The sequence below is a fragment of the Rosa chinensis genome, chromosome 6 (assembly GCF_002994745.2).
Source record: "Rosa chinensis cultivar Old Blush chromosome 6, RchiOBHm-V2, whole genome shotgun sequence".
In the NCBI taxonomy this organism is placed as follows: domain Eukaryota; kingdom Viridiplantae; phylum Streptophyta; class Magnoliopsida; order Rosales; family Rosaceae; genus Rosa; species Rosa chinensis.
Window position 1 is genome coordinate 21,440,165 of NC_037093.1, and position 16,295 is coordinate 21,456,459.

Sequence of the window (16,295 nt, forward strand, 5' to 3'; positions counted from 1 at the left end):
GAGAAGATGAGAAGAAACTGAAAACCCAAACGATCCAGACGGAGCTGAATTGCAGGTAAGGAGGTAAAAACGACGAGGCGAGGCTGAAGTGAAGAATGGGCTTCCACAGTCCGATGCTTTTTGGTGTCACTCTGAAACAAGAGGTTGACCGGTTGAGTCTGTTTTCGGGACTCCATAATCTCAGTTAATAGAGTCTGGGTGATGCCAAGCATGGGATATGTCTCATTTTTTTTTTTTTTTGACTTTGTCAAGGGAACCCAAAGGCTTCCTAGACCCAAGATAAACCTCTTCAGCGTATGTGAAATGCTCCAACTGTGCATTGCAGCACAGTGCCTATTGCAGCACAGTGCCTGGCCACTTTGACAGCTTCGGGATTCAAACCTAAGTTGGGGAGTACACCTAACTAGACAAAAATCACTAGATCACTTGCAGTGGTTTGGGATATGTCTCGTTATATTAGATAAACCTGTCCTATCCCATCTAATCCCATTAGTTGATTTTTTTTTTTTTTTTTGCGAAGACTTCTTGGTTGTTGGCTGAATGACTAGGGTGTTGGAAATTGGATTCGCTTTTTCAGAGACTCAAAAACGATTTTAAATATTAGAAAAATTAGTTATAAATAAAAGAATTTACAAAAAATTGTCTCGGTTTTGAGAAGCATTTATCAAGTGCTTCCTCGTATAAAGGAGTGTATATATGCCCTAATACCTAATTAAGTATTTTTTTTTATTATTTTTTGTTTATTTTTGGGACAATTTTTCCATCTCTCTCTTGGTCACTTAGAGAGAGAACTCACGGGACTCCGGCGACCGTTCATTGGAGTCAGGAGTCTAGTTTTATTGCCCCCTAATAATACCCAATAAACTTTTTACTGCCCCCCCAATAAAAATTTATTGGGTTTTATTGAGAGGTAATAAAAGTGTCTGACGACCTCTTTAGGAACCTCTGGACCGGTGACCGAACTCCGACGTCCGGTTTTATTTTCTCCCAATAAATTTTTTATTGCCCCTCAATAAACGTTTTATTGTCCCCCGATAAAAATTTATTGAGTTTTATTGGAGGCTAATAAAAGTTTTCGGCGACATCTTTGGGAACCTCTGGCCGATGAATAGATTTTGGCGACAGGTGACCGGAGTCCGGCCTCAATGACTGGATTCTAGAGGCTTGTGACAGGAATCCGGCCGTCGGTGACAGGAATCCGGCCGCCGGTGACGGGAGTCCGGCAAAGTCTCTAATGACTTTTTAATTATTCGGATGGCAAACTTGTCTTTTTACCTTTAAATTAGGTAAGCTCTTTCAGTAGAGTAAGTGGTCATTTGTTGGGCCTAAATTCAGTAAATGGTAAAGAGTCCAAATTTAAAATCACTTTTAGGTTGTTTAAAAAACAATATCTAACACACCCTTATAGTTCTCACCCCAAAAATCCCTACTCGCTTTGCGGCTCCAGGCTAAAGAAGAGGTTTTAAATCCCAAATCACAATAGGAAATGGCCATTCCTACTTGACCCTCAGTGAATTATAACACATATTTAAGTCCTAGTTTCCGAGCAAAGCTGCGTGATAATCCTTACGTTGACAAAATTAGAAAGCCATGTGGCCCGTCTTAGGTCCATGAATGTTGGACGAAAGCATAAAAGGCTCCTTCACTGTTTCTAGAAGCCATAATGGGAAGAAAACTATTATGGCACCCTATTGTTGGAGTTGCCCTAAGAGTTTGTTTGCAATTTTATATGGCACATGAGTACTGCAAGAGCATGGAAAATTCATGGACACGATACTGTGTGATCGAGAAGATGGGTTAGGGGAGCATTCTTGAGCAAGAGCGAGCAAAAAAGACCGAAAATTAAAAAAATCGGCAAGTTTGCTACTGTTATAAATATTATATAAATGTGGTTGTCCACTGTAAATACTCATTAGTTATGTCCTTATGATGTAAACAATACTCCTATATAAAGGGGTCTAATGAGAATGAAATACACACTTCTACCTTCTCCCACACTTTGTTTCTCTATTCTATCTCTCTCTAATTCTCTAGTTTATAACACGTTATCAGCACGAATTTGCTCTTATTTTTCTTCTTCTTCTTCTTTGAACTCCATGATGATCCGCAAGCCTTATGGTGCAACAGAATTGCTTATGACCAAGGCTAATGATCTATGAGTTTTTCTTCTTTCTCTCCTTGATAAATATCAATTTTCTTTATGCGATCATTTACATATATTTGTATGTGTCTTTTATATAATATAATTGTTGAAAATTTATATTTCATATACGACAATGAGAACTATATGTTCCATTGCTCAAAACTCGAATCCTCTGACCGAGTAGTCTTAGAACCTATGGTTCTATAGACATCACACGAATGTTTTGCTCGTGTGTTCCTTATGAGATCCATTGTTCATATTTATGAACTCTTCGAAACCTTTGTTTCGTATATAAATTTTTCATAGAACATACTGTTCTAATAATTATGGATCCTGATATATCTCATCTTTTCTCTTTGTAGAAAGATGACGCATCTAACAAAATTGGATTTTGATCCTCTTAAAATTTCTGGCAAAAATTATTTGATGCTGAAATTCACCTTATGGCTAAAAACCTTGGAAATTAATGCCATCAAAGTTGACAATAAGTCATCTATGCAAAATCCCGCCAAACCTATGATTTTCTTGTGTTATCATCTTGATAAAATCCTAAAAGATGATTACCTTACGGTGAAAGATCTACTTGAGATTTGGCAATCATTGGCTGATCAATTTGCTCACTAGAAAACCATTGTTCTATCTGGAGCACAATATGAATGAACGCATTTTGCGCCTTCAGAACTTTAAATCTGTCACTGATTTTCAATTCCGCTAAACATATGATTACCTCCCAACTAAAATTATGTGGAGAATCTGTCAGTGAAGATAACAAGCTCAAAGTCCTGATTTTTTTGTGGACAATGGAAAACATATCGATTACATGATTAGCGGCAATTTTCTTGACACCGATAAATTTTAAGCCTATGTTTAGGCCTTTTTTTTGTCTCTATTTATTTTATTTAGTCATTTTAAGCCTATGTTTTGCCACCGATTAAACATAATTACCTTTCCTTATCTTTATCTGTTTAATCACATTTATTATGTTTAAATTACCTTTATTACAATTCTTTCATAACCGAATTTGTCATGAGAATTTGTTGCAAGAGTTACAATTATCATGATAATATTTTTAATTGCCATTATCTTGTAGTTATTGTTATTAATAACTCATTTTATTATCATTCTATTACCATTATTCGATACTTACCATAGTTATTTATTTTATGCAATCATAATAAACATTTATTACTTATGATTATATCTATCTCATATGATTATGTCGTTTGTGAAAAAAATAACAAAATTATATTTCCATCGCTGGGACTTGAACCCAGGTCTTTTTGGGTGAGAACCAAATATCCTAACCAACTACACTACAACGGATTTTCGATTATTTTGTTATAATGTTATATTAATGCATGTTTCAATTAATGACTCTAAATGAATCTGTCTCTATTTTGGAATATTCTGTTACTCACCAATTGATATCAATTATATTTTCAACAGAATCGAGGTATGTATTTTCATGAGTTTGACAACTTTAATTTAATTTCCTCTTATTATCTTATCTGATAATTTGATATAAAATTGTCACTCATGTTTCTTGTTTCAATTACATGAGGATTTAAAATTCCTCCACTGATTGTTATACAATCAAATAGATTGAAACATCTTGTTTCTTGATCTCCAATTATGTCAGGACCTTTGTCCCTTCTCTTTATGAGTACATGTGAACCTCTGCTCACTCCATTTTTAGAACATGCTTCTAATTGTGAAGACTTAAATCAAATGTTTTGAGTATGAGGGCTATGGTCCCTAAATCTATTATTATTGGAGTATATGCTTATACACATATGGACTACTGTCCCAGACTCAAATTTGAGTATATAATTTTGACATTTGTTTTCAGTGTCAAACAATAATATGAACCACGTGTTCATTAATAAATTCATTTTGAACCATGAATGTTCATGATAAATATAATGACAAACACAGTTGTCTTGCATGCATATAATGCAACTCTGGACATGATCCATTGCAATTGTTGATAATTTTTCACAATTGATGCTTCCAAAAGCTAAGGTAACAATCATCTCAAGAGCTGCAGATCTTGATTGATGGCCGACTCCAATTGAGCTCATATTATGTTACATATATGGAATTACTACTGCATATATTGGTGATGAAATTTCCACCTACTTTATGTTGTATTAATCAACTATGAGTATACTACTGTATACTATATCATGAATTAAAAATTTCATTGAGCCAAATAAAAATTATTTTGGCGTGACCAATGTGTCTTTATTTTATCTACTATGTCATGTAGACTCATCTATATACATACTTTACATTGTTGTATAATACAACAACAGTTGCATACCTTCCTAATAAGGGCATTATAATTTATCGCATAGTTGCGAGTTGTCACTATAATGAGACAATCCTCCCGCCATTAGGGGGAGAAATATCGTTCATAAAAAAAAAAAAAAAGTGAATTGGTGTGAGATTTTATCTACCATATCTCATTTTAATTTTGAGAAAAAATCTCAATTCATTATCTTCTTGACCTAAAAATTGGTTTGGGCTTGCCACCCACCATTGGATTTTCAATCCAATATTTATGAACACATATTTTGTGTGGTCAAATCTGATATATATAGTCTTCCCACCGTTAGGGGGAGGAAAGACTAATGTAACGGCGCGAATTTATGTGGAATATATCCTATATCCACCAAGTCCAATGTTTCAAGCTCCTTATAAGGGAAGATTATACAAACCCTATAACGCTCTTCATGAGGTTATACAAAGATCCACATTCTTTAATTAATTTGTCCTTGAGAGACAACAAATGCCCTAAAAGAGGCAAGGGTACCTGATATCAACAAAGCTTATTATAGCTGATGCATGCATATATTTTGAATGTGTGATAGATCTTTAATTGATGATCATTGATGATATCTCATCTGTTGTAGCTACTAAATATCATCAAGGGCTGTATACTACCACGTTTCATTGTATCGACAAATTATACTATTGGCCAAATTGGAAAGAAGCAATTCCAATGAATTTAAATATTGTAAACGTGATGATATACTTGGACTTTATCTACCCTAAAAATTACAAAGGGTGTACTAAAGTGAATTGAAATCACTATGACACAAGTCTCTTTATAGAGACATGGGCTTATCATTCTTCTCCAAGCCACAACTTTTCTATAAGTACAGTGTTATATTGACGAGAGACTTATGGCATGTTGTGTTGGTTAATATGAAGATCTTAAAGGAAAATTGCTAAAAGCAAATCCCCAAATCCTATGTGTCATTATAAGCATATTGCTTAATCAAATCCTTGACCGATTCATATTGCCAAAGGCAAGTCCATGAATGAATGAGCTTAAAGCTCACTCATGGAATCAAAGGTCTAAAGCTCATATATACTCATTCAATTATGGTCAAAGTGACTTATTGCCTCAATGAGTACAATGACAAGACTAAGAAATCGAATTCGAATCATGCTCACAATGTTGCAACATATTCTAACTTTCGTGAAGTTATGAATTTATGTAGAGCTCATATTGAGCCTATATGAAATTATCAATTACACTAATTGATATTTATGGCTGAGTATGCCATACTTGAATTTCAATGCTCGGATAAAGGTAAATGTGTCAGTTGTTGTTCCTTTATATTGTTATTCTTTAACTAATATCTTTATCTATAATTTGAGAAAATGAAAATGGTTCTACTCTTATCATGTCAGGTAAGATTCATTAAGAACATCATAGTTTTATTGGTAATACCCTAACTTTTGCAGGATTTGCAATTCATGATGAGTCCCCTTTATGCAAAGCACACATAGTCTCACCTATGTGATTGACACACCATATCTAATATACATGGTGCATGTATTTTATTATATACATGATTGAAGCTTGCAACAATCAGGGGGAGATTCTCATCAGGGGAAGCATTCAAAATTATGCTACCTAGGACATATGCGCGTTGTACTCTTTTTCTCCTTCGACCAGGGTTGTTTTTATCCCACTGGGTTTTTGTTACCTGGCAAGGTTTTTGACGAGGCAACATTAAACGCGTCCAACACCATATCATTTAGTGGTGGACATCCAAGGGGGAGTGTTATAAATATTATATAAATGTGGTTGTCCACTGTAAATACTCATTAGTTATGTCCTTATGATGTAAACAATACTCCTATATAAAGGGGTCTAATGAGAATGAAATACACACTTCTACCTTCTCCCACACTTTGTTTCTCTATTCTATCTCTCTCTAATTCTCTAGTTTATAACAGCTACGGGTTTGTGTCTAAATTTTTGTTGTAAATATTTATGTGGCCATTCATGTAACACTAATTGGTATTACATGAATAGCCACATAAATATTTACAATGTAGAGCGCCACGTGTCGCTTCATCAGGCGCACCTATAGCTTCAAGCAACCCAAGTCGAGCCCAGTAGGCTCGATTTCTCTTTGGTTCCATGAAGCTGAAGCCTCACCCTTCTTTAGGCCCTAGCAGAGCCCAGCAGACCCTACTGTAGAGCCATGTTCTTCTTTGATCTAGAAGAACAAAATGAAAGGCAAAAATGAAATTCGCTTTTGCTGGGATTTGAACCCAAGCATGGCACACTCACCTTCCCGCTGCACTATTTAAGCACATTGGTATTTACTAACCATATTTTATATATATTCGGTGCCAACACCATTTATTCCAATTGTGACATTTAATTTATGAATTCTTTTTATGCAATTGTGAAATATTATTCCAACTTGTCTTGTTCATAATTGTTTTGGCTACTTGTTTAAATTTTCGCACTAGAATATATGTGTAGAAAATGCAGGTAATTAATGAACCAGAAGTTTATACATAAATATCGAACCTGTAGTTTTGATAAAGCCATAGAAGGAACTTGAAGTTTCCTACATAAATTCACCATAAATGATAAAACCAGAAGATTTTACATGTTTAATCCGATTTCTCAAGCCATGTTATAGAACCTGAAGTTCCCATTAGTTATACATATATTTTCACATTAAGTCATGAAATGTTATGAATCTTTTCTAACTAGGCTCACCCAGTTGGATGCAATGTCTAGGTAAGGTTCGGATGGGGCTGTGTACTTAAGTGAGCCTCGCTCCACCTAAACCTCATCCCTCCTTACCTGGTCGTATTCAACTGGAGTTATCGAAAGGGTTGAGTAACATCCACGATTTAATGTCAAATTTTAGCAATTGAAAATTTCCGGAAGAAATTATCTAAAGTTGGCATGCTTTCTTCCCTGAAGCAAGACATGATTAGCAAGATATTGAACAAGCCCATCTGCCCATCTGCCCAAAACAATACAAAGAGAGACACTTTACTAATTCTTAGAATTGATCACTATCTTGTTGCTCACTGAAATGAACAACAACCTCTTGTTGAGGAATTTGAGGAATGATCAAGCCAAGCATCGGTACCTAAGCAGCACTTTTGCTTGAAGCAAATGATGTTACTCATCGTGAACCTAATCACAAAAGGAGAAACTGTGGTCGTGAAAAAAAAAATGGAGATATGACTATGAGCCGCATAGCCAAGGCCCAGACTTAAAGCGCATGGCCCCATGTTATAGTACCCTTGTCCAACAAGCCCAAGTGGAAAGGAACACTGGTCCAACCCGCCACCACCATAATTTGCATGATCTTTGTTATCGATGTGGAGGAATTAACTGCTGGTCCCGCACCTGCTGTGCGATAGCCGAAGTAGTAGATGAGTATTATGCCAGTCGCGGAACTCGAAATACCAACTTTATTGAAGGGTCATTTTCTATCAATTCCACAATAGAGATCATGGATTTTCAGGCAGTTACTGCACATACTGAGGATTAGAAACTCGAAGACATGAGTATGATTGGCCCTTTATCCCATATCTATTTCATCTTAATGAATGATATTTCAATCTTCGGATTTTGGTGATTTGTGTTTTCAATTATTTTGGATTATGGAAATGTGGTTATGTTCGAATATATTTAATTCAATAAACTTATTCAATAATCTTTGGCATTCGTTGTGCTTTCGTAGACTGCATTGTATCGTATATCATTGATGTTTTACCACTTGGTAATAGCGCATTTGTACTTTCTTAGCACGATGTGTCGTGTATCGTTGACCATCGTTGGAAAACATTCAGTTGTTCGTGGAGATGTATCGTGTATCATTGACATTCATTCATTCATTTCTTTATCGTGATGTGTCGCGTATCGATGACAGTCATTGATAAAGGTGTCCATCTAATGCGGTGTGTCGCGTATCGTTGACATTCATTGATAAAGCATTCATTTAATGTGATGTGTCGCGTATCGTTGACATTCATTATCATTGATAAACGTTTGTTCGTTTAAAGCGATGTGTCGCGTGTCGATGCCATATATTCATTTTGTTGAGCACATTCATTCATTTGTGGCAATGTATTGCATATCAATGAAAGACATTCATTAGTTGAACATTCATTCATTTGATCGCAATTGGCAGCATAAGGGTTTGCGAGGGACAGCGTCGTGCTGTATCAATAGAACCGACCGTAAGCGATATCGCATGTGCATTAGAAATAACATGTAGGCAATAAGTTGGGATTGCTATACAGCGTGCCCATGCCTGTTGGGTATGATCATTGTGGTGGCCGACGTAGGGCCCATGGCGATAGTGATATGGGAAACATGACCATTTAAGGGTCGGATGACGATGATCGTTAACATTCCTTAGTACGATTGATAAGTAAAGTATGAAAAATGTAGGAGCATTTCATTCGTTGCCAATGGCATCTCATTCATCACTGCACGAAGGCAGCTGCAAAATACATTGAATTAAAATGAAAGTTGTGGTGTTCACATTGTCATGGAGAGGGGCGATAGTGAGGTGGAGATTGCAAAGTCTGGGTGTCGCTCTCTACTTGGGATAGTAGCAGAGGTGTTGGGTGTTCCATGGATGCGGGAGAGTAATACCGTCAACACCTCTCAGGTAGAAGGTAGGGGGTCCCCCGGCCTCGGTAATCTTGTATGGCCCTTCCCATGTGGCTTTCAGCCCCATTGGAGTTGGCATTGTTTCCTTCATCACCCAATCCCCGACAGAGAGGAGGCGAGGCATGACCCTTGCATTGTAGTATCGGGCGATACGCTGCTTGTTGTTGATATTGAGGAGGTGGACTCGCTCGCGGCGCTCTTCCAAGAGGTCAGATTCGAGGTTCAACCCTTTCAAGTTGGTGAGTGCGTCGAAGCATGCCACTCTATCGCTTTGCTCTTCCTGTTCGACCAGGATTACTGCCTCAGTGCCGAACGACATGCAGAAGGGAGACTTGCCATTGGCTTTCGTGGGGGTCGTTCTGATCGCCCACAGGACCTCGGGTAATTTCTCTGCCCATAAGCCCTTAGCATCATCCAGTCGCTTCTTCAAGTTCTGCTTGATGATCTTGTTGATTGCTTCAACCTGGCCATTTGTCTATGGGTGTGCAGGGGAGGCGTATCGGATCCTTGTGCCATATTGGTCGACGAACTCCCTGGGTGTATCGTTATCAAACTGTTCCCCGTTATTTGTGATGATTGTTTCAGGGATTTCGAATCGGCAATAAATGTTCTTCCATAGGAAGTTGATGACTTTGGCGACAGTGATCGTGGTTAGAGCCTCGGCCTCGACCCATTTGGTGTTGTAATCCACGGCTACAATGGTGAATTTGAACTGTCCTGGTGCAGTGGGGAATTTGCCAAAGAAATCTTGCCCCCACTGGCAGCATGCCCAAGGGGCGATAATGATTGAGAGCAGTACCGATGGTGCGCGAGGGGAGTTGGCGAACTGATGGCACTTGAGGCAGGCGCTAGCGATAAAATTTGCATCTTGTTCAATTGTGGGCCAGTAGTATCCTGTGCGCAGTGCCTTGAACGCGAGGTTTCTTTCCCTTGCGTGGTTTCCACAGACCCCGCTGTGTAGCAATAACAGAACTCGCTGCCCCTCCTCGAGGGAGATGTACTTCAACAGGGGGAATGATCTTCCTTTCTTATATAACTTGCCTTCTCGGACCGTATATAATGTTGCCCTTCTGCGGAGCCTGGTGGTGATGGTCCTATCCGGTGGTTCGATTCCCTTGGAGAGGTAATCGATAAATGGGTCAATCCATGAGGGTGGGCGCTGGCTCTCCGTAAGGAATATTTCCGAGAATGGCTTGTCGATACTAGGCTTTTCTAGGATTTCCATCTTGAGGTTCCCGATATCGGTGTTTGGTGGCGATGTCGCCAACAAGGCGACAATATCTGCCTTCGTGTTTTGTGCTCAGGGGATCAGAGTAATTGTATGGTTGGTGAGGCATTGCTTGAGTAGAGCTTTGGTGAGTGATTGGTAGTGAGATAAAAGTGGTTCTTTGCCTTGGAAATCGCCACAGACCTGGTTTACTACTAGTTGGGAATCGCTAAAGATTTCCAGTCTCGTGACTCCTAATTCCTTTGCCAACTAGATGCCAGCTATGAGTGCCTCGTACTCAGCTGCATTGTTTGAGGCCTGGTTTTATTGTTCTTGATTTTTTTGCTCTCTGCATGTATCGATTAAACATTGATTTTGATATGCAGATCAACCATATTATTTTACGGTTAAGCTCTATCATGCAGGTCAACAGTCCCTACTGATGTAGAGCAAGAAGCAGATTATGAAACTGATGATGAAGACTTATTGTATGAGAACAGTTCAGAGGATCAGGACTATGTTCCCAGGTTTGACAATGAAGATTATGATGAATATGGTTTGGATGATGATTGGTTAGGTGACATGGATGTTGAGTTTAATGAAGTTGGTCAGTGGATAGGAGGAGTTGGTCAAGGGTCCTCCTCTGCAGGTGTTGAGAATGAGGCAGATGTAGATGATTTTGATAATGAGACAATGCATGGAGTTGTTGAGTCTGATGAGGAGTGTATTGGGAATGAGGTAGGGTCTGATGGGGAAGAAGATGGAGATGGGTTCCCTGAGTTCAACCCCAAAACTGATATGCATAACCCTCAATTCTGCGTAGGTATGAAGTTTGCAACCACAAAGATTTTGAGAGCTGCAGTAAGAGAAAGAGCAATTCAAAAATGGTGGGAAGCATTGTTTGTGAAAAGTGATAGGGATAGGATAAAGGTGATTTGCAAAGATCAAAATTTCCCCTTCGAGCTGTATGCATCTAAGATGCAACATGTCAATACTTTGCATATCAAGACCTATAATCCTGCACACACTTGTGCTAGAGTGAATGACAACAGCATGATTAGGGTACCATACTTGACAGAGAAGTATGCTTAGTAGATTAAGCTCAACCCCGATTGGTCAATAGGTATGATTTTGGTTCATTTTAACATTTGTGACTAACCTGGTATAAATATTTGGATTTTGATATTAGTTTGCTTGTCTTACAGAGGCTCTTGCACAAGCAATGTCAGCTAGGGTGAAAGTAAGAGTGTCAAACCAGCAGGCTTACAGAACAAAAAAGGCAACCTTGGCCCTTTTAGAAGCTGATATCAAGGAACAATATGCAAGAATAAGGGACTATGGGGATGAGCTCAGAAGAGCAGATCTAAATACCACCATTGACATTAAGTGTGACTTCAATGAAGGCTAGCTACCTGTATTCAAGTGGATGTATATTTGTTTAGGAGCACTTAAGATCGGATTTAGAGCTGGATGCCGGTCAATACTTGGCCTAGATGGGTGCCATTTGAAGAGCTGCTATGGAGGTCAGCTACTTACAACTGTGGGGTTAGATGCAAATAACACTACCTGGATGTTGGCCTATGCCATGGTAGAGTTAGAGAATACTGACAGCTGGACTTGGTTTTTGGACCTGTTAGCCAAGGATCAGAACTTAAGGAATGAAGGAGCTGGTTGGACCTTCATTAGTGATAAGCAGAAGGGGTTGTTACCTACTTTTGCTGAAGTGATGCCACTTGCAGACCTGAGATTTTGTGTTAGACACCTGTGGACAAACTTCAACAAATTATTTCCTAGAAAGGTGATGAAGGATCAGCTATAGGCTTGTGCAAAGGCAACCACAGAGAACTTTTTTTATCAAGGAAATGGTCCTGATAAACCAACTGGATCCTTCAGTATGGGAATGGCTAATGCGTAAATGAAGTTGTGCTTATTTTATGTTTACTTCAGTTTAATCAGTTTTTAAATGTTCCACAAATTGTACATAACGATCTTTATCTTGTTTGTAGATCCTGATAGGCCTGCCAAGCACTGGTCTAGGGCACATTTTGGAACACATCTGAAGTGTGACATCCTCTTGAATAATTTGTCCGAGAGCTTCAATGCATTCATTGTACCAGCTAGAAAGAAGCCAATTGTGAGCTGTTTTGAAGAAATAAGGGTCAAGCTGATGAGGAGAATCCAAGTTATGAGGGATAAGATGCTGAAACATGAAGATACAATCTGCCCCAAACCTAGGGAGATATTGGAGAAAAATAAGGTCAAGGCTGCAACTGATTGCATACCTAGTGGATCAGGTGGGCCACAAATTAAAGTTGCAAGCATATGAGGCAGCAAGTATGTGGTGAACCTTGAGGCCCACACGTGTGCATGCAGAAGATGGGATTTAACTGGCATCCCATGTAAACATATTGTTTCAGCAATATATTACATGAGACATGCCCATGAAGAGTATGTGGATCAGTGCTACTTGAAGAAGACATACATGGCCATTTATGCCAACACAATTAAACCTGTAATATTTGTGGTCTAAGAGTGCAGAACCCCCAATCCTTCCCCCACAGTACACAAGGCAACCAAGGAGACCAAGGATAAAGAGGATGAATGATGCAGCTGAGAAGGAGGCAGCCAAAGGTGGAATCAAGCTTGGCAGAGTTCAAAGGTCTCTTAAGTGCAGCAACTTTCAACAACTTGGTCATAATGTAAAGACCTGTCATAGACACTTGCCACCCAAGGATAAGACCTCAACAAACAGTAGCAAGAAGAGAAAGTTGGATGCATCCAAAACTGAAACTCATGTATGAACTTTAAACATTCTGAAATTGTGAATTGTGGTTATTGATGTGTATATTTATGTGTATTTTGGTCTGCGTTAGTATGTGTGTATGTATGTGCTGTAGACCAACACTAAGAGCAAGGGACCAGTGGGTAAAAATGAGTTGAGGAAGAAGGTACAACTAAAGGCAGAAAGGCTGAAGGTTAAGTTCAATTCAGATGGATTGTGCTTTTGGTCTATTTTTTTCTTTCGGTTTGTAACCAATCCTTTCGGACACTTGGTTTATGTGTATTAGTATATCTTCTAGCTTATAGAAAAAAGAGATGAAAAGAAGGCATAGCAGACAACAGCAACAAGATGATCAAATGTGTCAAGAGGATCAAAGGGTAGACCTGCAACAACTTCGACAACTTCTGCTCCAGCATTGTCAAGAGCTACAACTTCTGCTCCAACAAGGTCAAACCCTCCCCCTAAGCCTTCATCATTTAAGCAAGCAACGCCTACTATGTCATCTACCAGAATCAGACAAAAGGATGGAAAACATTAGAGCTTTAGTATTGTGTGTTGTCTTGTTAGCATGCCCTGAACTTTATCATATTAGGTTTGTTTATGTTGCTGTCTTTTGCGCAACCTTGAGCAATGTCTCTTGGTTGCTAGCTCTAATTTTTTGGCAAGATGATTAGAGCTAAAACCCAAAGCAACTTTTTTTTTTTTTTTGGTTTCATGGATGTAAAGTACTGATGTTTATCCATTAGGATTCTAATGTTGAAGACAATGTATGCTCCAGTTTATCCTATGAAATATATGAAGACCATCCTTTTAAATATATGTTTGTATGTGTGTGATTGCAGATTTGTTCTTTCACATATATGCTTCCCATTTGTACTTACCAGGTTTTAAGTACTAGAATTTCCCTAAATATGCTTCCATTTGTTCTTTCACATATTTTGTAGATTTTTAGTAATTACCAGATGTGTAGTACTGGAATTTAGCTGACAAATTTTTAAATTTTAGAGGCAAATCTTTGTATATGTAATAGATTAATCAAGTGCCACAATTTTCAAATTTTGGAGCCAAATTTGTCTGAAAATGACCATTTCAACCCTCAACAGTAGGATTTAACGTCCAAATTGGACGGAGATTCATAGATTGGACACGGAAGATGAATATTGAAAAGCTTGGGGGGTAAAAATTCAAAATTGAGAGTACATGGGGTGACATGATGACACCCCCAAACTTCAAGGGGGTAAACTGAAATTAATCCTACAATTATCAAAGGGTTAAATACTGCTTACTCCCTATACTTATAGGGTTTCATCGTTTCAATCTCTGACCTTCAAATTTCACCTAAAAAGTCCTTGAACTCTCAATTTTCTCTCAATAGGTCCCTGCCTTCAAACATTCATCAAAAACTCCGTTATCTTCCCCTAAAAAGTCCATTATACCCTCAATTACTTAAAAAAAAAAAAAAAATTTATCTTCCCCTTTTTTTTGTTTTTTCTTTTTTTTTCTTTTTACCACTTCTTCTTCCGGCTCTCTCGCCTCCTTCTTTTCATCTCCTCATCAAGATGGTTCCAATCCACAGACCTTCAAGAGGTGAAATGAAAAAAAGAAATAAAAGAGAGAGAAAAAATAAATAAATAAAAAAAGTAAGTGAGGGCATAATAGACATTTTCAGCAACTTTAATAGAAAATTTTGACTGTAGGGACCAATTGGGAGGAAATTGAGAGTTCAGGGACTTTTTAGGTGAAATTTGAAGGTCAAGGACTGAAACGATGAAATCCTATAAGTATAGGGAGTAAACAGTATTTAATCCATTATCAGATTGAAATAGATGATCGACTATATATGATTATACAAAATTGACAACTCCTATTGCTTGCAATATATTTTTCCAATAGTACTATTGAAGCTTCTTTTTTTTTTTTTTTTCAAAAAACATAACCAAAACAATAGGTTAGACATTTTAAATGCTCTACACCTTAACTTTCTTTACCTGCATCATCATTTGCATCAGAAGAATGGCAGCTATAGAACTCTTCATCATTTTCATTTTCCAGTTTATCACACTACTACAGAAAATGCATTTAAGGACGTTCGAAAAACGTCCTAAAAAACTTTAGATGACGCTTAAAAAAAACGTCATCTATCAAGGAGTCATTGTAAGTCATCTTTTAAGACGTTAGAAAAACGTCCTTAAATGTCTACAAGGACACTGTAAAAGCGTCATTGTTTCTATAAAAAAAACGTCTTCTAATATTTTCAAGGACACTAGAAAAACGTCCTTATAACTCAAAAAAACGTCATCTGATATCTATAAGGACGCTAAGAAAACGTCCTTGTATCTCATAAAAACATCCTCTCAAATCTATAAGGATGTAGAAAAAACGTCATTGTATGTTTTCCATGACACAAAAAAAAAATACAAAATATACATATTTACATAAATGATTACAAACTATTATAAATTAATAGCTAAAATATGAGCACATTCATTTACATAAGTTCACTAAACTAGAAATTACAATCCAATCTAATAACAACTTTACAAGTTCAATCAGATCATATTCATCATGAGGGTCCATGAATGTCTTTTACTTTTAACTGCAAAACCAATAAAAGAGTGGTAAATAATAGTAACAGCGAACATATGTTTGCCTAGTATTTAAAACTTAGAAGTAGTATCAACACATATAAGTGTTCCAACTTTTCTCACAGAAATTTAGGCAAAAAAACCCACCAATATTGGAAATCATAAACTTGTACAAGTGCCAATAAATCAAGAAAAAACTAGACGAAATTTACCTCATTAATGAAGAAGGGCCGTGTGTGTCTTTATGTTTCTATCAAGCTTTAGATCTTTTATTCCCTGTAATTTACATACCCAAAAATCAACAAATGAACTCAGCATCCTTACATTATCACTCAAATAACAGAGAATTATAAGAAAATATTGAAACTGAAAATATGGTACATGATCTTAATTAGATTACCCCTATTGTGTTCACAAGTCCATTCAAACTTCAGCACGAACATAAAGATGTATAAATATATCATTCGTCAACATAGTGAACGTTGCCTACCACATTGATTCAAGCTATTTTCACCAAAATGGAACAAAAAGTTTCAAAAGGTCAATACAGAATATACCTCAAAGCCAATGCAGCAACCTCAAAAGAAATGAAGCAACCCTGCCACCTGCAGATAAAAAAAAAA

General features: G+C 37.5%; 1 protein-coding gene and 1 non-coding gene across 2 annotated transcripts; one reads left to right on the plus strand and one right to left on the minus strand.

The window, feature by feature from the left end:
* Positions 1-3,392: 3,392 nt before the first annotated feature.
* Positions 3,393-3,466, minus strand: TRNAE-CUC. The gene has a single exon. It is a non-coding gene; the product is annotated as a tRNA-Glu (tRNA).
* A 7,122-nt stretch (positions 3,467-10,588) lies between these two features.
* Positions 10,589-12,835, plus strand: LOC112171035. Its single transcript, XM_024308278.1, has 5 exons — positions 10,589-10,626; positions 10,731-11,367; positions 11,495-11,708; positions 12,312-12,599; positions 12,723-12,835. Exons 1-5 carry the CDS (start codon positions 10,589-10,591, stop codon positions 12,833-12,835), a joined length of 1,290 nt encoding a protein of 429 aa, XP_024164046.1.
* The last annotated feature ends 3,460 nt before the right edge of the window (positions 12,836-16,295 follow it).

What these genes read in the sequence shown, in the direction of transcription:
- LOC112171035 (XM_024308278.1), top strand. Translation starts at nt 10,589, where the DNA reads ATGAGTGCCTCGTACTCAGCTGCATTGTTTGAGGCCTG. An exon ending in GCTGCATTGTTTGAGGCCTG is followed by an intron (nt 10,627 to 10,730) that starts GTTTTATTGTTC and finishes TCTATCATGCAG; the next exon opens with GTCAACAGTCCCTACTGATG. An exon ending in ATGACAACAGCATGATTAGG is followed by an intron (nt 11,368 to 11,494) that starts GTACCATACTTG and finishes TTTTGATATTAG; the next exon opens with TTTGCTTGTCTTACAGAGGC.